The sequence below is a fragment of the Macaca mulatta genome, chromosome 16, assembly GCF_049350105.2.
Source record: "Macaca mulatta isolate MMU2019108-1 chromosome 16, T2T-MMU8v2.0, whole genome shotgun sequence".
In the NCBI taxonomy this organism is placed as follows: Eukaryota; Metazoa; Chordata; class Mammalia; order Primates; family Cercopithecidae; genus Macaca; species Macaca mulatta.
In genome coordinates, this window is record NC_133421.1 from 78,071,311 (window position 1) to 78,096,952 (window position 25,642).

A 25,642-nucleotide genomic window follows, 5' to 3' on the forward strand; every position below is an offset into this window, starting at 1 on the left:
CTTGGACTACCAGCTAGGACTCCCAAGTAGCTGGGACTACCACACTTAGCTATTTATTTATTTATTTATTTTGTAGAGACAGGGGGTCTCACTATGTTGCCCAGTCTGGTTCTCGGACTCCTGGGCCCAAGCCATCCTCCTGCCTTGGCCTCCTGAAGTGCTAGGATTACAGTTGTGAGCGACTGTGCCTGGCCAGGATTTTCTTACTAACATTTTCTTTTCTCTAGCTCACTTTATTATAAGTCTACAGTATATAATACATATAAGATACTAAATATGTCTTAATTGAATGTTTATGTTATTGGTATGGCTTCCTGGTCAACATAAGGCTATCAGTAGTTAAGTTTTGGAAGAGTCAAAGGTTATGCCCAGATTTTCAACTGCGCGGGAGTCAGTGCCCTAACTCTTGTGTTATTCAAGGGTCAACTGTACAATCATTTCCCTGCTTCCTGGCTGAGATGATTGAGACTGAGGGAGGTTATGAATTCTGCCCAAGGCCACTTGGTTGGCAGGGGTACCACTGGAGACCTGCCTGCCCCCAAAGGTATCGTCCTAATTATTCCTTGAATACTTCTTCAGCTCTGGTTTTCAGGCCACTGACATCAGAATTACCTAGAATCAGAGCCCCACCCCGGACTTATTAGATTAGAATTCCTGGGGATAGGACCCAGAAATCCATATCTTAGATGAGATCTCTTGTGGTGATTCTTCTGTATGGAGAAATTTGCGAATTTCCTTGTTTGCTGCCTTGCCTTTCTGACTCAGTGAAACATGGCCCTTGGGTCCCAGCCAAGAAAGACCACTATTCCTCCGCGTGGGCGGTGGTGAGTCTTCCTCGGCCTGCCCCTGTCTCGATGCATCATAAAATGCCACTTCACTTCCGTAACCAGAGAAGCACAAATAAGCAAATTCATGAATCATGGTTTTGTTTATATTTTGGTTGCTGTGGCTAAATATTTATTGCTTTAAGTAAGAGGCTCTGCTTTAATTAGAGTCATAAGTAACCACGAGTGCATAGAAATGCATTCTCATGGCCATAAGACATGCATTTCTCGACAGAAAGCCGAAGGCAACTAACACTTTTAACGTGCCAGTTCCCGATCAAAGTATGGAAGCTTATCTAAATGAATGAATAGTGTTTGAAATTGAAAAGTGATTAGAAGTTTCATTTATGGATTATCTATTGTTCTTACTTACTATGACTTATAAGGTCATATTTGTGACGCTGTGGCATAGAGGTATAAAGGCGTGGGCAACAGAAAGCCTGCGGTGACGATGACCATTAGCTACATTTAACTTTGAAATGTGCTGTGTTCTCTTCCCTATCTTGCCCCTTGCCCTCTTTCCCTGGGAATGGGTGCTCTCCGCACTAAACCCCAGGAGAGTTTTAGAAGATCTTGATGTCAGAGCCTCACTGCAGGCTGATTAAATCACAGTCTCTGGGAAAGAGACTTTGGCATGGGTATTTTTTAAAAGCTCCCCAGTGATTCTAATACATATTCAAAATGGGAACCCCTGCCCTAGGTTTAGTGAGCGAGGGTGCTGGCTGTGTAGTCAGACCGGCATTCAGATCTTGACTCTATCATTTTCTTTCTTTCTTTTTTTTTTTTAGACAGAGTCTCACTCTGCCACCCAGGCTGGAGTGAAGTGGCTCAATTTTGGCTCGCTGCAACCTCTGCCTCCCAGGTTCAAGTGATTCTCCTGCCTCAGCCTCCTGAGTAGCTAGTATTACAGGCATGTGCCACCACGGCTGGCTAATTTTTGTATTTTTACTAGAGATGGGGTTTCACCATATTGGTCAGGCTGGTCTCACACTCCTGACCTCGTGATCTGCCCGCCTCAGTCTCCCAAAGTGCTGGGATTACAGGCGTGAGCCACCGCGCCCAGCCGGCTCTATCATTTTCTAGCTATGTGACTTGGGGGCAAATTACTTCGCCTCTCTGAGCTTTGGTTTCCCCATCTGAAAAATGGGGACAATAGTAGCTAACTTGAGAGGGTGTCATAAGGATTCAATGAGATAATGCCAGGAAGCATGTATCTTTATGCTGAGGAGCACTTAACTTGGTACTTAGTAAGGGCTCAATAAATAGGAGATGCTATTGTTGTTATTAATATTATGTTTAATTTAGAATAACTACCCATTAGTGGGAGCAGGTATTACTGAAGAATATTGGGGGATTAGGAGTAGCTACCTTAGAATTCAGCCTTTACTGGTGCAGATAAAACACAACACGCCTGTTTAATACAAGCATATGCATCTCATAATGAGACTATACAACCCTAGGGGCTGATAGAATGCTAGTCAGATCTTTGTAAGTTTTGTCCACTCCTAGAAGTACCAGTGAGAAATTGGAATTTATAGCCAGACGGTATCTGCGTTGTGGGTGATACATAAATATTTAAGAATTGCTTGTTCACACTCTAGACCCTTTTAAGATGAATCCCTTTAGAATACAAGATCTGTGGGCCTGTGATCATTTGCACGGCTGGCATATATAATTGTGTCTTCCTGTTAGAGCCAGAACCCAGGGTGTAGCCTGCACTAGCCGACTAGTCTCTACAACAGAAAGAGGGGATTGCTCCTTAAGTGACCACACTAAGGGACTTCTCTCAGCCAATCTTTTTCTTTCTCCTAATTCCTGAATCTTTTGCAAGGAGATTGTCTGCTTTGTTGACTACACCTGTTTTATAACTAGCCGGATTCCTCCAAACCCCTCCAGCTTTCAATCCTTTGCTGAAATAAGACAAGCACATTGAAATGTTTTTCTCTGAAGACCGTATTCGGAAAGTCAGTCAGCTACAAGAGAGCAAAACAAAAGGTTGTGGCAAACGAGAAGAATCCCTAGTGGTGAAGACCGAGTAGCAAATTTATTAATTAAAGATCAGTTTACCCTTCTGGAAACATCCTGGAGGCAGAGACCAAATCCTGTGTTCAACCCTGGTGCCACTGCCCACCCCAGTGCCTTCTGGTGGACCAATAGACCTAATGGCTTGTTTCCTGGAACTACAGCCTTGATCTTTCCTTAGCATCTGGCCTCGAAGGTTAAGCAAGACGATTTGAATATTGTACACCATGGACATGCAGATAAACAGGCTCCCCGGTTTCACCCACCCATACCCCAAGCGTCCACAAAGATGCCCCCATGGGGGTGGAAGTATCCACAAAGCCCCAGCACATGCCTTTGAGCGGATGCTTCCTCCCTGCTTTTTGGCCCTAAGCTGAAGCGTAAGTCATACATTCCAAAGCCACGTGGAAATGTGTCTTATGCTTGTTGGAGTTCTGGATTCTTTGTTCCAAGTGCGTGAATAAATTGGAGGGAGCTATATGTATTTATGGGAGACGTGGTTCTCGATAGGAAGGATGTATTTGAGAAATGCTGGGCTAGATCAAAGAGCGTCTCACTCAGCCTGCAGAGACCCCAATTGGATTTTTGAACCCCACACCCTTAAACATAAACAGTCCCTAGGACGTAAGTTATTTTGTGTTTTGTTTCTTACTTCAAAACTTGAGGGACTCCAAAGCTGGTTATGAAAAAGCCCTAAGAATGCTGAGCATTTCCCGTGTGGTGTGCTGGGCCAGGGACATCAAAGGTTCCATTTGCAGCAGTGCTAGCACAGGGCGACAGAAGCCTTCATCTTGTTCCTCCCCATGTTCCTCCCCACATAATTGCTTTTATTATTCACACCAACCAAACAAAGGGAAATTGCATGACCACAGTGTGTGTGAGCCACACACAGCACTTGCGTTGGAAAGGCTGTGCACACGCTAACTTTGTGGGATCCTTGGCCCTTGGCTCAACCAGGATGAGGGTGGGGTGTGTGTGGGGGTGGTGGGATGGCCGTGGTTCATGCAACCCAACATGTATTCAGGATGTTTCCATCAAACATGACCTCATCTCTTCCAGCCCGCTAGCCATCATTATTATGGTGGTCGCTTTTGACTTAATGGGTACAAAAATAATTCCTTTAATAATCAAAGTGGAAATTCATAGATTGCACGTAGTTGGTACTTACCTCCCCCAGGAGGCAAGAGGTTGGAGCTATTACTGACACTGTCTCCATAACATCAGTACAACTCCTTAATTCAAGGAAAAACAAAGCAAAGCAAAACAAAATAAAGCCATAAAATCCATGCCAGATCGGTTCTTGGACGTTGAGCAGATCAAATAGCTTCAGAAGTTTCCTTCTTTTTCTCTTCTTTAATAGTTGTATTTCTTCATCCTAAACAGTCAGTCACATTATGATCACTAGGAAGAGAAATTCACTCACTCAACAAAGATTCGTTAAGCCCCACTATGTCTTAGGTGCATGAGACTGATGAAGTCTCATGATGTTGAGACATACAACATGCAAATCAATAAATGAAAAAAATAATTTACAGTGGGGAAGGTCTCATGAAGAAAATAAAATGAGGTGATTCAGTAGAGTGAGGCAACGTTTTACATCTGAAGTCCAGTAAAATAAAAAGCATATACTGAAAGACACTAGCTAGTTGAGGGAAATAGCTAGTTACCAAAAATGTCATTCCTTTGTTGGGGTTATTGGAAACTCAGAAAGGGGTTCTCCCAGAGGCTAACTCTTAGCTGAAAAGAAATCTGGAGTTATCACCATGGATGAACCAGCTGCTTCCCCTCCTCTCACAGGGGGAAGTCCAGCCAAGCAGACGACCTGGGAAGGAGGGCACCGGGTCCCGGCACTGGCTTACTGGCCTGGCAGAGTTCCAGTTAATGTCACCAGCACTGCCTTGTTAAGGTATGAGACCCAAACTACCTTGAGATGTCGGGGCCCAGAGCAAGAAAAGTCATGGAAGCATGGGTGGCTAGATGGAGGGATGGGTGGCTAGATGGAGGCATGGGTGGCTAGATGGAGGCATGGGTGGCTAGATGGAGGGATGGGTGGCTAGATGGAGGCATGGGTGGCTAGATGGAGGCATGGGTGGCTAGATGGAGGGATGGGTGGCTAGATGGAGGCATGGGTGGCTAGATGGAGGCCTCAGGAAGGTCATTCACCACTTGCCTTTTCCAGGTGTTCCCAGACACTTCCAAGACTGATTGTAGAAGCGATGAAAGTAATAGTGAAGTGGGGCCACGCGTGGGGGCTCACTTCTGTAATCCTAGCACTTTGGGAGGCTGAGGCAGGAGGATTGCCGAGGCCAGGAGTTTGAGACTACCCTGGTCAACATAGCAAGACCCTGTCTCTAAAAAGAAGGGAAAAGAAGAGAAGAGAAGGGAGGGGAGAAGAGGGGAGAGGAGGGGAGGGGAGGGAAGAGGAGGGAGAAACAGTGAAGTGGGACTTGAGCCATCTTCTGGGAATAATGCCTGAGTGAAGAAGGGATTGGTTGGTTTCACGTACATCAGCCTTGGGTCCTGGCTGTGTCTGCTGGAGAGAAAGCCGCAGAAAAGGCGGCAACAGCAGCATCTCCCCTCTCAGCCTGGGCCAAGCTGACCGAGGCAACAGATCTTTTGAGCCCTGATTATTCCATCCTTGGGGTTAAGACAGGTGTCTTAGGGGTGGCTGTGAGAAGCCGGCTAGTCTCTAGCGATCCGATGGCCCCAAGAAAGGAGTCCAGATGTCCACTTTCCCTGGAGGAGGGTGGAGAAGAAAGGTGGCCCCTCCGGGCCATTAGGGAAAGAATGCATCCTTAGGTGAAGACATTCCTCCTGCCTCCGGCCATGAAGCTTCTCAATGAGCTAAGTGTCTGGGTGCTTCCTTTATTAGAAGGAAGCTCGCTGCATAGCTCACTGCAGACCCATCACATCAGGTCAATGTGGTGTCTCACCATGACTGTTATCCCTGCATTAAGGCAGATCCAGGAGGCCATCTCCATGGCAGAGCTTGGCTGTGCAGCGTCTACGTGAAAGCAACGTCTTCCCAGCTATGGAACTATGACTTATCCTGTGGACATTTCACTAATTCAGAGAGGACCTTCCTCTCTGTGGTTCTGCCCTGTGTTCACTAACAAGGCGGACCCTCCGGAGAACCCTGTGCTCATTCATGTGCTCAGAAAACTGCTGGTTAAAGACCAGTTTCCTAATTCCAGAGGTTCTTTGCAGTGAGCCCAGTGAGTCCTGGCGTAAAGAACACAGCTGAGTAGAGGCAGGCAAGCTTTCTTGGCACCCTCTGACTTCCCGAGATCCAATGGGGAGGAGGGGAGAGACTCAAAGTCCAGGGGAAAAGGGGAAACAGCTCTGAGGGCCAAAGTATGGGGTGGGTGGGCGTCAGCCCTGGCAGCCTGTGGGGCCCCCAGGAATTCCGGGTCAGCCCTGTGCAGTCAGGAGGGGGCAGCGTGCTGTCAGCGGGCACCAGCAGGTGTGACAACAATAGCAGAGCCTGGAATCTGTGATGTCAGGCTGCCTGGGAAAAGAGCCAGGCAGGCTGCTTTTTATAGGGCTGACTTGGTGTAGTCAACGCGCTTATCAAGAGGGGCCAAGTGTTCACGGGCTGGGCTGCACGTGGACAAGTAACTCAGCCGTCCCTCAAGTTGCATCACAGAAAGTCAAGCAGTGTCTTCTCACTGGAGAATGGTGTTTGCACCTACAGTCAACCGTGATAAAACCGTCTCATCTCGTTGATAATGTAAGGCCTTAGAGAGACAACGGACTGAGGGGATGGTTTGGTGACCCAAGGCAGCGAGTTCTTGGTACAAGGCAGTGTCTGCCTGAGGGCCCCTGGAATTGTACCAGGACAATATCAATACACCGTATCAGCACCTCCTAGGAGATACATTAGGTTGGTGCAAAAGTCATTGTGGTTTTTGCCATTACTTTTAGTAGCAAAAACCGCAATGACTTTCACACCAACCTAATATATAGTGTATCTCACACACACATATATACATTTTATTTATTATTATTATTATTATTATTTTTGAGACGGAGTCTCGCTCTGTCGCCCGGGCTCAGTGGCCGGATCTCAGCTCACTGCAAGCTCCGCCTCCCGGGTTTACGCCATTCTCCTGCCTCAGCCTCCTGTGTAGCTGGGACTACAGGCGCCCGCCACCTCGCCCGGCTAGTTTTTTGTATTTTTTAGTAGAGATAGGGTTTCACCGTTATTATATTTATTTAAGAGACAGGGTCTCACTCTGTCGCCCAGGCTGAAGTGCAGTGCCGAGATCATAGCTCACTGCAGCCTTGAACTCCTGGGTTCGTGTAATCCTCCCATCTCAGCCTCCCGAGTAGCTGGGACTACGGGCATGCGCCACTCTGTCTGGCTAATTTTTAAATTTTTTGTAGGGACGGGGTCTCTTAATGTTGGCCAGGCTGGTGTGGAATTCCCAGTTCCAAGCACTCCTCCCTCCTGAGCCTCCCAAAGCACTGGGATTACAGGCATGGGCTATCACACCCAGCAAGGCTAGTTTTTGGTATTAAATTAGGCTGGACTTCAGCCAGTCAGTTTTACCTCTATAGATTTACCCTCTAGCTGTTTCCCATGTGAATTCATGTTAAGCAAATTTGGGCGGAGTTTCCTTACTGCCTGGGCAGGCTGTGTGTGTGTTTCTGTTTCCCTTGACACCTCAGGTTCAGCTCGACAGAGAATGGTAGCATGATCCAAATTCAAGACATTGATGCTAATGCTTCATGCTGTTGGGCCCAGCCCAGCACTCCCCCGTGCCCCGCCCAGACTGCGTATCACCTACTCTCATTCTATTGCTTGAGGAATATAGATCTTCCAGATCAGAGATAACTCCCTTAAGCCACTAAGAGCTAAAGCCAGAGTCCCTTAAACCTATATCCTTGAGGCCCTGAGGAATTATGAGCATCAGAGAGGGGTCAGGTTGCTATAAATATGAATACAGAAAAGCAAAAGAGAATGTATGGGAGAGGGGGTGGGGGATCCATTCACATGGATCCCATTGGTTTTAGAGATAACCAGTGTTAATATCGGTGTGCACCCGGGTGATGTCATAAGATGAAAGAAGGGCTTTGCACATGACCCGCCTCTACAGACACAAGTACAGAATGGGGAAAAGGCATTTATTCCACAGATATTTATTGCCATGTCCAACTCTGGGTCAATCATTGCTCCAGGGACCGGGGAGGTGGCAGTCATGAGCAGACCAGACAGAAAGCTCTTTCTTTAGGGGCTACCTTACCTTCAGGAGGGCAGGGCTTTGGCAGCACATGTGAAAAAGTTGCAGTAGTTTTAACCTAAAACTGTGATGCAGGCTTCCCAACTGTGGCGTGGTTGAGATTTTGGACTGGATCGCTCTTTGTTTTGGAGGACTGTCCTGTGCGCATTATGGGATGTTTAGCAGCAGCCCTGACTTCTACCCATTAGATGCCAATCGTATCCCCACCCCACCCCCTCAGTTGTACAATTAAAACGTTTCCAGACAGTGCCAAATGTCCCCGGGGAGGATGAACTCACTCTGGCTGAGAACTATGGCTTAGCGGAAGCTCTCTTAGCCATATACAAGAAGGGGAAGGGCCTGCTCTGCCTCTGAGCTGGGAGACCCCCATCTCTGCTCTGAATGAGGATCCATCCTTCAGAGATGAACTGGGGCAAGTATGAGGTGAGCAAAATGTCAAAAAGGACTTGAAACAGTCTCATTTGAAAAACAGCTAAGGCCAGGCGTGGAGGCTCACACCTGTAATCCCAGCACTTTGGGAGGCCGAGGAGGGCGGATCATGAGGTCAGGAGTTCGAGACCAGCCTGACCAACATGGTGAAACCCCGTCTCCACTAAAAATACAAAAATTAGCCTGGTGTGGTGGCCTGTGCCTGTAATCCCAGCTACTCAGGAGGCTGAGGCAGGAGAATTGCTTGAACCCAAGAGGCAGAGTTTGCATTGAGCCAAGATCGCGCCACTGCACTCCAGCCTGGGTAACAGAGTGAGATTCTGTCTCAAAAAAAAAAAAGAAAGAAAGAAAGAAAGAAGAAAGAAAGGAAGGAAGGAAGGAAGAAAGAAAGAGAAAAATAACTAAAGCTGCTGTGTAGCCAGAACAGGTAATCCCCTGGGCTACCTCGAGACCCCTTCCTTCCTTCCTTCCTCCCTTCCTCCCTTCCTCCCTTCCTCCCTTCCTCCCTTCCTCCCTTCCTCCCTTCCTCCCTTCCTCCCTTCCTCCCTTCCTCCCTTCCTCCCTTCCTCCCTTCCTCCCTTCCTCCCTTCCTCCCTTCCTTCCTTCCTTCCTTCCTTCCTTCCTTCCTTCCTTCCCTCCCTCCCTCCCTTCCTCCCTCCTTCCTTCCTTCCTTCCTTCCTTCTTTCCTTCCTTGATGGAGTTTCACTCTTGGCACCCAGGCTGGAGTGCAACGGCATGATCTTGGCTCACTGCAACTTCTGCCTCCTGGGTTCAAGTGATTCTCCTGTCTCGTGCCTCAGCCTTCCCAGTAGCTGGGACTACAGGCATGCACCACCACACCCAGCTAGTTTTTGTCTTTTTAGTAGAGAGACTGGGTTTTATCGTGTTGGCCAGGCTGGTCTCGAACTCCTGGCCTCAAACGATCTGCCCAGCAGGCGAGGCCTTTCTGCATCCTCCTTGCCACTGCCCCATCTCCACTCCTAGGTTCCTTCAGCAACTCCTTGGATAAGAACACAAATATGCACCCTTCCTACGAACAACCTTCGGAGCCTGGGCTGGCCAGTGCCACAGGAAAGAAAAAGTACATATTTTCATAAGGGCAATGCAACCTGCAAAGATGTCACCCTGCCCACTCTGAGGACAGCCTTTTGTGCCATTGTGCAGAGGAATCTCAGCCCTCTCCTGTCATCATGAGTGGGCTCATGGCTGCCCTCGTCACGACCAAAAAGCCCACTGAAGTGGGGTTTCATCCCATCAAAGGCCGGGAACCGCTTCTCCATCAGACCCATGAGGCACAGTGCCAGAGTCCACGGAATTTTGGAATTTTTTTTTTTTTTTTTTTGAGATGGAGTTTCCCTCTTGTCATTCAGGCTGGAGTGCAATGGCACGATCTCGGATCGCTGCAACCTCACCTCCTGGGTTCAAGTGATTCTCCTGCTTCAGCCTCCCGGGTAGCTGGGATTACAGGTGCCTGCCACCATGCCTGACTAATTTGTTTTGTATTTTTAGTAGAGACAGGGTTTCGCCATGTTGGCCAGGCTGGTCTTGAACTCCTGACCTCAGGTGATTCACCCTCCTCAGCCTCCCAAAGTGCCTGGCCTTCTTTTTTTTTTTTTCTTTTTTTAATGGAGGAAGAGACCCATGAAGGTAGAAATGACTTCCTTCACTTTCATGGACTGTGGAGCCATGAAAGCTGGAATGTGGCTCTGCCAAAAGTCAGGCATCGAAATGAACAGGGGCAACTTTAAAGTATAGGTTTGTATTTATTTTGTCTCTTTCTCTGAGGTTTTAAAGACTCCCAGGCCCAATTTCTTCGGTGGAGTTTGAGGTTTGGAGTAGCTGGGGTGCCCTTGGCACCCTTAGTAGGGCAGATGCTTTCTTCAAGTTCACATGTAGCCTGGGGGCGCAGCCCTGGGATGACACTGGGCTGCATGTGCCAGGGAGTGTCTCCCTTTTCTAGGGCTAAGCTCAGGGCCTTGGCTTTTTCTGTTACTTAAGGAAGGACTATTTGACAGCCCCAGCTTGCCAAATTGGGATGGGGCTGCCTTGAGTGGCCTGAGTCACTGGACATGTTGAAGCTTTTCTCATGGGCGAGAGGCTTTCTTTGGGCTCTGGGTGGACTAGGTACCTCTGAAGTTCTTGCCAAAGTCTGAGACATTAGGATTCCGTGAACATTAGATTTAGTGCTATATAATTAGGATGCTAAACCCCAGGAGAGAGCGGTGGGGGGAAATCAGATGGAAAAAGAAAGTACACAATACTTTCCAAAATCGAACGCAGATCTTGTTTCTCTTGCTGACTGATTTGACCCATCTGTGACGCTGATCTCTCTTAGGGGCACAATTTAGAGAAAACTTGATCAAACAGCTCCAAACCACCGCGGCCTTTTCAGACTGCTTTGCGGTCCTCTTTGCTTTCCGGTTGGTGGCAGGAACCTTGGACTCTGGACAGGTTTCTGGACTGTTCCGTGCTCTGTGAGTGCTGACTCTGCATTCTTGACTTTGCATCAGAGTGGGATGCCAGGTCCTGGAGCTTGTTTCTTAAGAGATAAGCCACCAGCTCCATGGACTGTGGGAGAGAAAGGCAAACAGAAACACTCTGTACTATAGTCACTGGAGAGATTCTGCCTGGGGTTGTAGGTAGAGCCCTGCAGAGGAGGTGGCCAACAGGAGACGGAGCCTCAGAGCAGGTCCTTTCTGCAGCCCCCTTACAGGGCAGATATCCCCCCAGCCCCTCAGATATCTGATTGGGGAAAGTGGGGATCTGTGGCCCTGGAGGCTTCCCTGTGAACGGTGCATGCAAAAGCCTGAAGTCTGCTGCTGCGCCCAGCCTCAGGGCTACCAGGGCATCTTTCTTGGGAAAGTCCAGCTTCCCATTAGCTCAGCCCTCCTGGCTCCAGTAAGCCCCGCTGACTTCCAGTTGGCCTGGCCATCAGATAAACGGCTCTGTTGAAGGGGCAACCTCTCTGTTTTGCTGAAGACTTTTTTTTCCCCCAACATGAGCACAACAGGCTGGAGGAGGATGTGCCACAGGTAGAGTAACCTTACACCATATGACTTAAAAAAAAGTCACATGAGCAAAATCCACTAAAATACAAACAATGGCTGCCTTTGGGTGATGGACTAAGTGTGTGTTGTTCTCTCTTATATTTCCGAATGCTCTCATTTTTTCTACCATAAACATTCACTTTATTTATTTATTTATTTATTTATTTATTTATTTATTTATTTATTTTTAGAGACAGAGTCTTGCTCTTTCACCCAGGCTGGAGTGCAGTGGTGCAATCTCGGCTCACTGCAACCTCCACCTCCCAGGTTCGAGCCATTCACCTGCCCCAGCCTCCCAAGTAGCTGGGATTACAGGTGTGCGCCCCCACACCCAGCTAATTTTTGTATTTTTACTAGAGACAGGGTTTCGCCATGTTGGCCAGGCTGGTCTCAAACTTCTGACCTCAGGTGATCCACCCACCTCAGCCTCCCAAAGTGTTGGGATTACAGGTGTGAGGCACCGCACCTGGCCGCATTCACTACTTTGTTATGGACTAAAAGAGCTAAAATAAAGAGGGTGGAAAGTTTCACATATCATGGTATTTTGAACAAAAACTAAATCTTTTATAATACAGAGACCCACCCAATGGAAAATGCAGTGAATATTCTCTTGTGGACACCTGTCCCACACTGTTTCTAAGCAAATGGCTGTCACCAAGCTGGTGACAGGTAGAACCCCTCAGTTCTTAGGTGGGCTCACAGGGATTACCCTTGGGAATCATTAACACATAAACATCCAGTGAGTCCTTTCTGAGTGCCAGGTCTTCTCTGTGCTTTACATGTGTGTTTCATGCCCACAACCACCTGTAAGCGGGCACCAATATGGCAGTCCTCCTTTATCCACAATTTCACTTTCTGCAGTTTTAGTTACCTGTGATCAACCACGGTCTAAAAATATTAAATGAAAAATTATAGAAATGAATATAAGTTTTAAATTGTGCACATTCTGAGGAGTGTGGTGAAGTCTGGCACCGTCCCATCCCCTAACACCCAGGATGAGTCAGCCCTTTGTCCGGTGGATCCACACTGTATACGCTACCTGCCTGGTAGTCACTTAGTAGCCATCTCAGTTATCAGATTGATTGCGAAGGTATAGCAGTGCTTGTGTTCCCGTCATACTTATTTTTAATTACTAATGACCCCAGTGTGCAAGAGTAGTGATGCTGGCAATTCGAATATGCCAAAGAGAAGCCGAAATGTGCTTCTTTTAAGTGAAAGGTGAAAGTTCTTGACTTAATAAGGAAAGAAGGCTGAGTGCAGTGGCTCCTACCTGTAATCTCAGCACTTTGGGAGGCCGAGGCAGGTGGATCATTTGAGGTCAGGAGTTCAAGACCAACCTGGCCAACATGGCAAAACCCCATCTCTACTAAAAATACAAAAATTAGTTGGGTGTGGTGGCATGCACCTGTAGATCCAACTACTTAGGAGGCTGATGCAGGAGAATTGCTTGAACCCTGAAGGCAGAGGCTGCAGTGAGCCAAAGTTACACCACTGTACCTCCAGCCTGGGCAACAGAGCAAGACTCCATTAAAAAAAAAAAAAAAAGAAAAGAGAAAAAGAAAGGAAGAAAGAAAGAAAAAGAAATTATATGCTGAGGTTGTTAAGATCTATGATGAGAATGACTCTTCTATTTTTTTGTTTTTTCTTTTTGTTTTTTTGTGGTAGAGATGGGATTCTGCCCTATTGCCCAGGCTGGTCTCAAACCGCCCATTGTTCACATGGCCATTGTTCAGCCATTATTCACACTTTGGTGGATTTTGTTCATGTCAGAACAAAATCAACTGATCCACCCACCTTGACCTCCCAAAGTGCTGAGATTACAGGCATAAGCCACCAAGAATGAATCTCCTATCCATGAAATTGTAAAGAAGGAAAAAGAAATTTGTGCTAGTTTTGCTGTTGCACCTCAAACTGCAAAAGTTATGGCCACAGTTCATGGTAAGTACTTAGTTAAGATGGTAAAGTCATTACATTTTTGAGTGGAAGACATGAACAGAAATGTGTTCTGATTGGGCGCAGTGGCTCATGTCTGTAATCCCAACACTTTGGGAGGCTGAGGCAGGAAAATCACCTGAAGCCAGGAGTTTGAAACCAGCCTAGGCAACATAGCAAGACCTTGTCTCTACAATAAATAAATAAATAAATAAATAAATAAATAAATAAACAAATAATCAATAAAACAACAAAGAAATTTTGTAGGTGTGGCGGTACATGCTTGTAGTCCCAGCCACTCTTAGACTCAGATGAGAATTACTTCAGCCCAGGAGTTCGAGGTTACAGTGAGTTATGATCACACCACTGCACTCCAGCCTAGATGACAGAGCAAGACCCTGTCTCTAAAAAAATAACGAACAAACATGTTTGATTTATGACAATCAGGTTCGGTACAATCCAAGGTTCCAGGCATTCACTGGGGCTCTTAGAATGTCTCTCTCTCTGATACGGGGGCGACTACTATATTATTAAAATATCATATATATTTTAGAGAATTGAAAACTGAGGCATTGAGAAGCTAGATATGTGGCAGAGCTGGGATTTGAACCCAGGCAACACCTGGCTGCAGAGCCTGGGTGCTGAACCACTGTACCATTCTGCCTCTTGTAGGAGCAGAAATCCAGGTGGAACTGAAAGGAAAAACAAACAGGTAGAGAAGGTAAGCCAGGCCATAGGAGAGGCTGTCGGTGCTTGCTCTGGGCTGATTCAGGTGGGTGTTGACACAGCAGGGTCAGAGAGTGAGTCAGAAGAGCTGGGGCCAACTCAGTCTTGTTATTTCTGCAGTGTGCTGGACATTTTTCCGACTGTGGTAGCACTGGCCCAGGCCAGCTTACCTCAAGGACGGCGCTTTGATGGTGTGGACGTCTCCGAGGTGCTCTTTGGCCGGTCACAGCCTGGGCACAGGGTAAGTGGAAGAGGCACGTGCCCACACGTAGGCTCTTTAGGAGGCTGGTCTGCTGCCTCTCACCTCCGTGCAGACAGAACCATCCTCAGAAGATGCAAACAAGTGGCTGGTTCAGACCCCAAAAGGCGAAGCATTTGAGATGAGCCTCTTTCCACCCCCAATCCCCAGTCCAGATTTATATTTAGCAATTTGGCTTAGGGTAGGTGTATATAGGTTCTCACTGCCTATAATGGGCAACGTTTCTGGCATGTATTTAATTTAATAACATAACTACCCAGCATGTTTTGTTAGATGAGATGACTGACTAGTGTCTGCAACTTGTTTATTGTGGGCCTCTCCCTCTAGAATGGAAACTTCTTGAGGGCAAGAATCTGAGCCATCGAGTTCAGCTCTGAGTTCTCACTGCCTGCAGTCAGCGAGCATTCAGTCCACGCAACCCGGATGAACCAATGAAGGACCAAATGAACAAATGGGTGAAAGACCCTTTGGACGGCAGGTCCAGCAAGGACCTTACATCTAACATTCTCCCAGCTCTAGAGGGCTCAGCACACTCTCTGTAGCCTGTTTTTTTGTTTTGTTTTGTTTTGTTTTGAGATGGAATCTTGCTCTGTTGCCCAGGCTGGAGTGCAGTGGCGTGATCTCAGCTCACTGCAACCTCTGCCTCCCGGGTTCAAGTGATTCTCCTGCCTCAGTCTCCCAAGTAGCTGGGACTACAGGCCTATGCCACCATGCTCAGCTAATTTTTGTATTTTTGTATGGGTGAGGTTTCACCATCTTGATCAGGCTGGTCTCGAACTCCTGACCTCAAGTTATCAGCCTGCCTCGGTCTCCCAAAGTGCTGGGATTACAGGCATGAGCCACTGTGTCCTACCTGCAGCCTGTTCTTGACCAAGCAGTCCTTGGCAATGGCTTTGGGCTTCCACTTCCCAGCGTCACCTCCTTAATGTCCCCTTTTTGCACTCTGAAGCACTCATTGGCAGTGACAGCCAGGAAATGTCAGGCCTCATGGCCTTTCCTTGTAATTTCCCTGTGTTTTCCTTTCACCAAAAGGAAGAGGAAGCAGGAGGAGGCAAGGAGGCGGAAGGAGCACAGAGTCCCTTCTGCGACGCCCTGCAAATGCATGGCTTCTTGATGAGGGACCCACACATCAAAGGGTCTATTTATGTCTTTGCTAAGGGTCACATGGAAGTGACTCAAATGTACACAAATGTCCTGTGGCTGGTAGTTATCAAAGCTGCCCTTCCCACCCAGCCTCCCCCAGCAAACCAAAACATGAGTCTTCTATGGGCCATCGGCACTTCTGTGCACATTAATGCAGTTTTTAGGGGTTGTTGGATGAGATCTGAGAGGTCTTCTGAAGTCCTGCTTCTCCCCAGAATATCTGCCCCATAGAGCTGCAGACCCTTCCAGGCCTAGCCCTTCTCCCTGAGCAGGAGCAGCCAAGCAGGAAGATGGTTTCCGCCTTGTGGTTGGAAGTTAGCAGTATGTGACCCTGGAGGGTTGTCACAGACGTCATTGGAGAGGTGCTCTGGAGTGTTTATTACCATGGCTGCTAGGAATAATTGGGGTCATCAGGAAGTGCTTCAAGGACTGTGGTCTCCTTGACGTTGTCGGTACTGCCTGTGGAAGCCAGCTCCTTCATGTACTAACTTCCTTTCTCAGACGGGAGAGCTCTGCTCTTGCTCTAACTGGAGTTTTGCGCAGGCTCCCAGAGACCCCATCCTAACTCGTGCCCAGCAGGGTTAGGCCCAGGAACCAGACTGGAAAACCAGATACAAGTCACAGCATCGTCGTGGGAATGTATGATGGGGTGATTAATGCAGCTGGAGTCAGGACTGATTTGCTCCCTAACCACACCCCATGGCCCAGAAAGAAACAGCCACGCTTACAGATTGTGGGAAGCAGCTGACGGTATCTTCAAGGTTAAGAGCACATGGGGCTGGCACCTGTGGGTCACACCCAGTCTCCCAGAGCATAGCTGCAGTGTCAGCAAAGACACTTGAGAGAAGATTTTGAAGTTTGAGGACAACATGGGTAGTCGCTGGACCTGAATTTGGGTTTGGTCTTCTCTGGTCAGTTCTCTCTATTGAAGCAAAGTAATAGGCCTAAAGAAATAAGAGTAAATTGTCTCAAATTTGGAATAGCTATGGAGGAGGCTAGAAGGTAAGAATACGAGGAATTATATATATACACACACACACAATATGCTATACATACCCACATGTATGCATATGTGTGCATGTGTCTATACATGTGTATTATACATGTGCCTGCATATTCTAGACATGTGTATGCATATGTATGTTTTGTTTTAATTTAATTTTGTTTTATTGTATTTTACTTTTTGAGATGGAGTCTCACTCTGTCACCCAGCCTGGAGTGCAGCGGCACAATCTTGGCTCACTGCAACCTCCACCTCCTGGGTTCAAGCGATTCTTCTGCCTTGGCCTCCCAAGTAGCTGGGATTACAGGTGCACGCAGGCCCAGCTAATTTTTGTATTTTTAGTAGAGACGAGGTTTCACCATGTTGGCCAGGCTGGTGTCAAACTCCTGACCTCAGGCGATCTGCCTGCCTCGGCCCCCCAAAGTGCTGGGATTACAGGTGTTAGCCACTGCGCCTGGCCTGCATATGCATGTTTATATACCATGCATGTATACACATGTAGGCATATGCACATCTGTAAACATACATGTATACACATGTATGCATATGCATGCATATACCATACATGCATACACATGTTTGCATATGCATGTGTCAATATAAACATATATATGCTTATGTTCATACACTATACATGTGTACATATGTATGCATATGCATGTCTATGCGCATATATTTATACACATGCATGCACACACATACATGTATACATATGCACATATCCAGGCACATACATAGAGATATACACATATATTTATATGTATGTGTATGCACATGTATACATATGAATATACATGCATTTATCGATATACACATACATATGTGTACACAGATGCATATGTCTGTAACACATGCATACATGTATACATATGTATTTTTAAAGAAGCACAATTTGTATTCACCCTCAGATACATCCTGGACTTACAAGGATTCCAATATGAGTTGGTTTAGAAATAGTTTCAGTTCTAGAAGCTCAAAGTAACTCCTGGATATTCAGCTGGAAACAATATGCCAACGCTTCTCAGCAATCCGGTCCTTCCCTGTGGCAAACCAAGTAACCAAGAGCTAAGGAGAGAAGCAAGAGAGTTGAGAGGTGTCATGCGCATAATAGGCTCCGGTTCTACACTGGATGGTCTTCTCACAACCCACTCCATCAACCTCTAGGGGCGTTGTGTGGTGATGTTCAAAACCACAGCAGCTGACACCATGCTGCATGTTCGTGCATCAGCTCAACCTCCTGCTTCTGATCATGATGGGTCTGTGTCTAGGCAGTGAGGGGCACCCAGAGAGAGATGAGGGCCGGGAAGGAGAGGGCTGCACAGCCTAGAACCAAATGTCCCACTTTGTGCTTTCCTGACTCCCAGATGGAAGCTGAAGGTTGTAACATCACCACTGGTTGGGTTGTGTCTTAGCCCCAGGTTGTCATGGTCAGGTCCAGAAATTGTCAACGAAGGAACGTTTCCCCTAACAGCTCTGCACCTGCCCAGCCTAACACAGTCTGGGGCTGCTGTAGGTCATGAAATGCTTGGCATGCCCCTGGAAGCCATACATTGAGGAAACAAGCTGCCTTTTAACGTCCAGAACGCCCATCGCTTCTCTTAGAGAGGCCCCTAGTGGCGAGAGACATCCTCTGGGGTGGCTGGCAAACTGATCACCCCCATCCACCCCCTTTGGAGGCTGTGAGCTGCGCATCCCCACCTGAATGGAGAAGAAGCCCACCTTCAGGGAATGCTATATCAGCACCCTGTAGGACCTAAGGTAAGGGAACGCTCTTGTGCTTAAAAAACAAAACAAGATAAAATAGAACAAGAAAGGCCACCAGGAAGGCAAAACAAGTTTGCAGAAGATAAAGTCATCTTTGAAATTTGAACCAGGCATCTGGAGAGCAGTGATTCATGTGTACTTTTGACAACTTCCTTCCTATGTTGATATAAACAAGAAAGCCATAGTGGGTCTGCTCACATGAAAAAAAAGAATGCATAGACAAATTGCCCAAAGTCCATCTATGTTTCCGAGAATGAGCCATCCCACAGTTTTGCTTCCTCGTGGATTTTGGAAGTTGCCTCTGGTAACGCCACATAAATAGTGGGAATATAGCAGCCCACCCTCATGGAATTTCTGTGACCGAGACCCAAGTAGTGTGACCGATCTGAAGCAGTGAGCCTTCACTCCCATCTTCTGCATGTCTGAGTGCATCGTGTGTCAGTTGACAATAGATTTTCCAAATCTCCCACTTCCTGCTGTCTCAAGAAGGAAACAAAACGGTCTCCTGCGGTGAAGAGGCTTGGCTTTCTGCGGGGATGGAAGAAGTGAGGGTTTTTAGTTACGACTTCTTTTCCTGTTTGGAAGGAACCTGCTGTCATCACGCGCGCCCTGGATATGTGCAGGGATTGTCACGAGAACCTGGAAGCCGCAGGTGTGGGGAGGAGCCCTACCTCGGCAGCATCCTCTCGGAGCTGTGAAACTCGGGGAGACAGCTGTTTACTGCTCCAACAGATGTTTCTCATTTTTTAAAAAGTCTCGTGGAAACTTTGAATCATGTAAGTGCCTTTCCAGCCCTATATACGGTTGTGATTCATACCAAGGCAGTCTCATGCTTTTAGCCCAGACCCACCAAACTACCAAGGACGCTGGCCTTTTATTTTCTTTCACATCCTTCCCTCGAGAACCCTGATCTAGGTGTTTCCATTCTGTAGGGTAATTCTTTTATTTGTGACCTGATGAGGAAAGATTTCCTCTGTCCAAATATAGTCGGATTGAGTCATAGCTGTGGGCGTCTGTGACCAGAGTCTGGGCTGTGCCTGATTCTGGGGAAATCAAGGATGCCTTCTTTTGTACCATCCTTGCTCAAGGGAGAGTTGGAAAATTGACTTGATGCGAAAGAAGCCTTTCTTCAAAGAGATCTGAGGGTCACCTGCATCAGAATCCCTGGAAATACTTGTAAAACAAGTAAGTCCCCAGGGCCCATCCTGACCCTGAGGCGTTGGAACTCAGGCAGGGTGGCCTTGTGGGCCTGTGACTGGTGCTCCACACACAGAGCCCCGCACTTGGAGGGACCCTGCACTTGGTTTAAAGCTCTGCCGTGGTCATCATGAAATTTTAAGTTTGTGAACAAGGTATCCCTGATTTGCATTTTGCTGCGGACTCTGCAGATTACATAGCAGGTTTCAGGCCTAGAAATCTGACCTACCTAGTGAGACCTTTTGCCTCCTCTTCCGGAGATGTAACCCACTCCCTTCCATTAACTAGCAAAATAACAACTTCACAGGCTCCCTGGATTTGGCTGCTGTGGACTCCAGGCTTGTGTCTGTCAGTGTTGGTTTGGGCACAGGGATAGGGAGACCAGACCCTGAAAAAGACAGTAATATTTTCCAGGGAGCATCCAGCATCATCTAGCATGTTTTTTTGTTTTGCTGTTTCGAGACAGGGTCTCGCTCTATCACCCAGGCTGGAGTGCAGTGGTATGGTTATAGCTCACTGCAGTGTTGACCTCCCACGCTCAAGCAATCGTCTCGTCCCAGCCTCCAAGTAGCTGGCACCACAGGTGTGCACCACCATGCCTGGTTAATTTTTGTATTTTTTTTTTGTAGGGAGGGGTCTTGCTGTGTTGCCCAGGCTGGTTTCAAACTCCTGGGCTCAAGCGATCCTCCTGCCTCGACCTCCCAAGGTGTGGAGATTACAGGCGTGAGTCACCAAGCTCTGCCTATTTTTCTATTAGTAAGCTCTGCCACCCTTTCTCAGGTGCTGTTCCACCCCAACAGCGGGGCAGCTGGAGAGTTTGGAGCCCTGCAGACTGTCCGCCTGGAGCGTTACAAAGCCTTCTACGTTACCGGTGAGTGAGGGGCCACTTAGCCCTGCCTCCCACATGCACAGCTGCACGGGGACCCCGTGGACTCTCACCCAGGCCTCTGGGAATGAGTGTGAACCCCTCCTTTGGGGGGGTTCTCAGCCCCTCTTGACAAGCATCTCCTCCAAACCCAGGGTCCCTGCACAGGCCCTCTGGATCCCCCATATGCAAATAAGGTCTTTGTGCTATTCACCTGAATTTCTAGCGAGCTGGGGGCTCTCAGCACCTTTATTCAGCTCCTTTTCACATACAGAGCGTTTCCTATTGTCGTGCTTTAAATGCCAGTTTGGATGAACGTTAAATGGAAGCCTAGAGATATTTGAAAATGTAATTTACTTGACAATAGACTGTTTCAGAAAATAGATTTTAGAGCACTAGTTAGCAAACCGACAGAAGTCTCTTTGCTTCTTGGTTCACTGTGACTATCTATCTCTTAGATGTATATTTTAGAATGTCATACGGGATCAGCATGGTCCTCAGGGTCTTCCAGTGGCTTCTTGCTGCCAACCGAATTCAGACTCTCAATCCCGAGTCCTTCTGTCTTTCCAGCCTTAGTTTTCCAAGAACAAGTCTCCTCTTCCTTGTTCTCCGTATTAAAACCCTTTTAAGCTTTTATGGCCCAAGTCAAATGCCACGTTCATAAAACTCTTGCTTATCTTCCCAGCCGGGTAGGAATTCTGGAGAACTCTGTTATCTCTCACTTTCTGCCACGCATGCCAGTCATTTAGGTACACGTCTTATTTCCTGTACTAGTTTTGTTGTTGTTGTTTGTTTGTTTGTTTGTTTGTTTTGAGACAGAGTCTTGCTCTGTCGCCCAGGCTGGAGTGCAGTAGCACGATCTCGGCTTACTGCAAGCTCTGCTTCCCAGGCTCACACCATTCTCCTGCCTCAGCCTCCCGAGTAGCTGGGACTACAGTCACCCGCCACCTTGCCCGGCTAAGTTTTTGTATTTTTAGTAGAGACGGGGTTTCACCGTGTTGGCCAGGATGGTCTCGATCTCCTGACCTTGTGATCCGCCCGCCTTGGCCTCCCAAAGTGCTGGGATTACAGGACTGAGCCACCGCGCCCAGCCCGAACCTGTACTAGTTTTAAGCTTTCTAAATTCAGAACTCTTTCAGTGCTTTAATCTTTGTTGTCTTGAAGTGCTTAGTACACTTAGTAGGAACGCTACAATTTTTTTTAAATGAATGAAAACCAAAAAATAAAAAAAGGAAAACCTGTGACCTAATGCAGATTCCAGCTTGATTCAGTTATTTAATGTTGGAGCTTTTCAAAGAATTATATAAGAAAAAAATGATTTTCCCTGAGTGTAAATAAGTGATCCTGAAGAAAATGTGGCATAAAAACGAAACATGACTTGAGGGGTATTAAAAATGTCACAGAAATCTTTGATTCTCTAAAACCTAAAACTCGAAACAGTCAGATATGTGTTGTTTTCAGCTGAAAAGTTTCTAGATTAGAGTCCTTATATTACATTATCTAAGAGGTATGGGCCTTCCAGACTGAGTTAATTTCACAAGTAATAGTCCTGCCAGAAAGCCCTTGGCACCACAACGTTGGAATCATACATGTTACTATGAAGTAATAGGGCTATTTAAAATGATCACAATCAGATACGAATTATAACACTCAGGGGAGGTCTGCTCTTCTAAGGAGTCACCAAACTTCCAAGAGAGTCTGGGTAGGGAGCACTGAACTTTTAATCCATCAGTGAAAACTGGGAATAGGATGAAACAGCAGCATGTTCTGATTCCTTCTTCCTCTTGCTTCTAATATTTGCATTCCAGTTACTTACAACTGCTTTTGGATAAGCTAGATGAATTGACATCTACCACATTAGATTAGAGAAAAGATGTGTTTTTCTATGATGAGGATATGATGTTATGGTCATGCCCTGGGAGTGACCTTAAAAAGACAACCAGTCTGTTTTGGGATGTGGCCTAGAATTCAGGTGTACCTTATTGTTCTTCTTTTTAAAAACCAGTTAAGGTAACCTGTACACAAAGTGAAAGGCCCAGATCTATAATGTATAATTTGGTGAGGTTTTATAAATGTAGATAGCTGTATATGTACCTCTTTAATGGTGTGAATTCCATTGATTCTTTTTCTTTTTCCACTGATTGATTTTCAAATGTTAAGCCAACTTTACATTCCACGATAAATCCCATTTAGTAATGATGTATCATACTTTTTATATCTTGCTGATTTTGATTTGCTAAGATTTTGTCTATAATTTTCCTTTCTTGTCTGTGTCAAGGTTTGGTATCAGGATTTTGCTGGCCTTATAAAGCGAGTTCAGAAACATTCCCTTCTCTGTTTTCTGAAAGGGTTTGTGCAAGATCAGTATTATTTCTTTCATGTTTGATTGAATTCATCTGTGATATGATTTGCCAAATTCATTGTTGTGAAGATTTTGTCATATTTTTTAAAAAGAGTGTTAGTATTTTAGGTCTTATATTTAGATCTCTGATCCATTTCCAGTTAATTTTTGTATGTGGCATAAAGTAAGGGTCCAACTTCATTGTTTTACATGTTGACATCCAGTTTTCCCAGCACCATTTATTGAAAACACTGTCCTTTCCCCATTGCATGGTCTTGGCATCCTTGTTAAAAATCATTTGATCATACATGCGAGGGATAATTTCCACTGTCTATTCTATTCCATTAGTTATATGTCTGTGTTTATGCCAGTACCACACTGTTTTGATTACTGTAGACTTGTTGTAGTTTTGAAATCAGGAGTGTGAGTCCTCCAGCTTTGGGCTTTTTTTTTTTTTTTTAGACTGTTTTGACTATTCTGGGTCCTCTGAGATTCCATGTGAATTTTAGGATGAATTTTTCTATTTCTGCAAAAAACATCATTGGGATTTTGATAAGGATTGTACTGAACCTGTAGTTCACTTTGGGTAGTATTGACATTTTAAAAATAGTAAGTCTTCCAATCCATGAACATGGGATGTAACCATTTATTTATGGATTTCCAGTTTTATTCCACTGTGGTCTGAAAGAATGCTTGATATAATTTCAATTTTCTTAAATTTATTGAGGCTCATTTTGTGGCCTATCCTATGGTCTATCTTGGAGAAAGTTCCAGGTACTGTTGAATAGAATGTGTATTCTGCAATTGTTGATTGGAATGTTCTATATGTATCTGTTAAGTCCATTTGTTCCAAGGTATAGTTTAAATTCATTCTTTGTTGACTTTCTTTCTTGATGACCTGTCTAGTGCTGTCAGTGCAGTATTGAAGTCCCCCACTATTATTGTGTTGCCATCTATCTCATTTCTTATGTCTATTAGTAATTGTTTTATAAATTTGGGAGCTCCAGTGTTAGGTGCATATATGTTTAGAATTGTGATGTTTTCCTGTTGGACAAAGCCTTTTACCATTGTATAATGTCTCTCTTTGTCTTTTTAAACCACTGTTGCTTTAAAGTTTGTTTTGTCTGATATAACAATAGCTACTCCTGCTTACTTTTGGTGTCCATTTGCATGAAATGTCTTTTTCTACCCCTTTAAATGTATGTGAGTCCTTATGTGTTAGGTGAGTCTCCTGAAGGCAACAGATAGTTGGTTGGTGATCTTATCCATTCTGCTGTTCTGCACCTTTTAAGTGGAGCATTTAGATCATTTACATTCAGTGTTAATATTGAGATGTGAAGTACCATTTCATTCCTCGTGCTATTTGTTGCCCATGTACCTTGGTTTTTTGTTTTTGCTTTTTAAATTGTATTTTTGTTTTATAGATCCTGTGAGCTTTATGCTTTAAAGAGGTTCCATTTTGATGTGTTTCCAGGATATAGAGCTCCTTTTAGCAGTTCTTGTAGTGCTGGCTTGGCAGTAGTGAATTTTCTCAGCATTTGTTTGTCTGAAAAAGACTGTATCCTTCTTTCATATATGATGCTTAGTTTTGCTGGATACAAAATTCTTGGCTGATAATTGTTTTGATGGAGGAGGCTGAAGATATGGCCCCAGTCTTTTCTAGCTTGTAGGGTATCTGCTGTTAATCCTGACAGGTTTTCCTTTATAGGATACCTGGTATTTTTGTCTCATGTTTTCCTTTATAGGTTATCCGATGATGTTTTTGCAATGAATTTCCCAGGTGTTCTTTGAGCTTCTTGTATTTGGATGTCTAGGTCTCTAGCAAGGCCAGGGAAGTTTTCCTTGATTATTCCCCCAAATATGTTTTCCAAACTTTTAGATTTCTCTTCTTCCTCAGGAACACCAATTATTCTTAGATTTGGTCATTTAACATAATCACAGCCTTCTTGGAGGCTTTGTTCATATTTTCTTATTCTTTTTCCTTTGTCTTCGTTGGATTGGGTTAAGTCAAAGACCTTATCTTTGAGCTCTGAATTTCCTTCTTCTACTTGTTCAATTCTATTGCTGAGACTTTCCAGATCGTTTTGCATTTCTATAGTATGTCCAATGTTTCCTGACGTTTTAATTGTTTTTTCTTTATGCTATCTATTTCCTTGAATATTTCTCCCTTCACTTCTTGTATTGATTTTTGGATTTCCTTGCATTGCGCTTTGCCTTTCTCTGGTGCCTCCCTAATTAGCTTAATAACTAACCTCCTGAATTCTTTTTCAGGTAAATCAGGGATTTTTTTCTTGGTTTGGATCCATTACTGGTGAGCTAATGTGATTTTTTAGGGGAGTGCCAAAGAGCCTTGTTTTGTCATATTACCGGAGTTGGTTTTCTGGTTCCCTCTCATTTGGGTAGGTTATTATTGAATCTTAGTGTTTTGGTGAGCCTGTATCCTTGGACTGTGAACTTCACAAATGCTTCTTAGTCTTTCCCTTCCCTCCCCTTAGGTGGAACAGCTAGAGTGACTACAGCTGGGATCTCCCTACCTTTAGGTCAGTTAGGCTCTGAGGAAAACCTAAGTAATTTAAGCTCTGGTAAAATAGTTTCCCCGGGCAGGCCTCGTGAAGAAAACTAGAACATTTTGGTATATTTAAAAATTACTTTTCTTCTACCTCTTTTGGAAGGATGAAGAGATGTTTCTCCAATATTTACTGTAAGAACTTGGTTGAGCTCCTGGAGGTAAAACTCACAAAAGTGCGTGTGTTTTGGGTGTGGGGGGAGGGGGCACTTGACAACTGGGCCCCACTGGAGTTTTTCGTCCCTCAGACTTGTCCACACTGAGCCTCCAGCAATTTGTCA

The 25,642-nt window shown here is 45.7% G+C and overlaps 1 protein-coding gene across 9 annotated transcripts in view; it reads left to right on the forward strand.

The window, feature by feature from the left end:
* ARSG (arylsulfatase G) overlaps positions 1-25,642 on the forward strand; it is a 147,943-nt gene that overhangs the window by 118,261 nt on the left and 4,040 nt on the right. For 5 of the 9 annotated variants that reach the window (XM_015120179.3, XM_077972587.1, XM_077972588.1 and 2 more), the window contains 3 exons: positions 4,644-4,752; positions 14,344-14,464; positions 20,370-20,460. In XM_015120179.3, coding sequence (XP_014975665.2) covers positions 4,644-4,752; positions 14,344-14,464; positions 20,370-20,460 — 321 coding nt within the window. Of the gene's footprint in view, positions 1-4,643; positions 4,753-14,343; positions 14,465-18,977; positions 19,169-20,369; positions 20,461-25,467; positions 25,523-25,642 lie in introns of all 9 variants that reach the window. The other 4 variants (XR_013407105.1, XR_013407106.1, XR_013407107.1 and 1 more) reach the window with 2 other exon arrangements.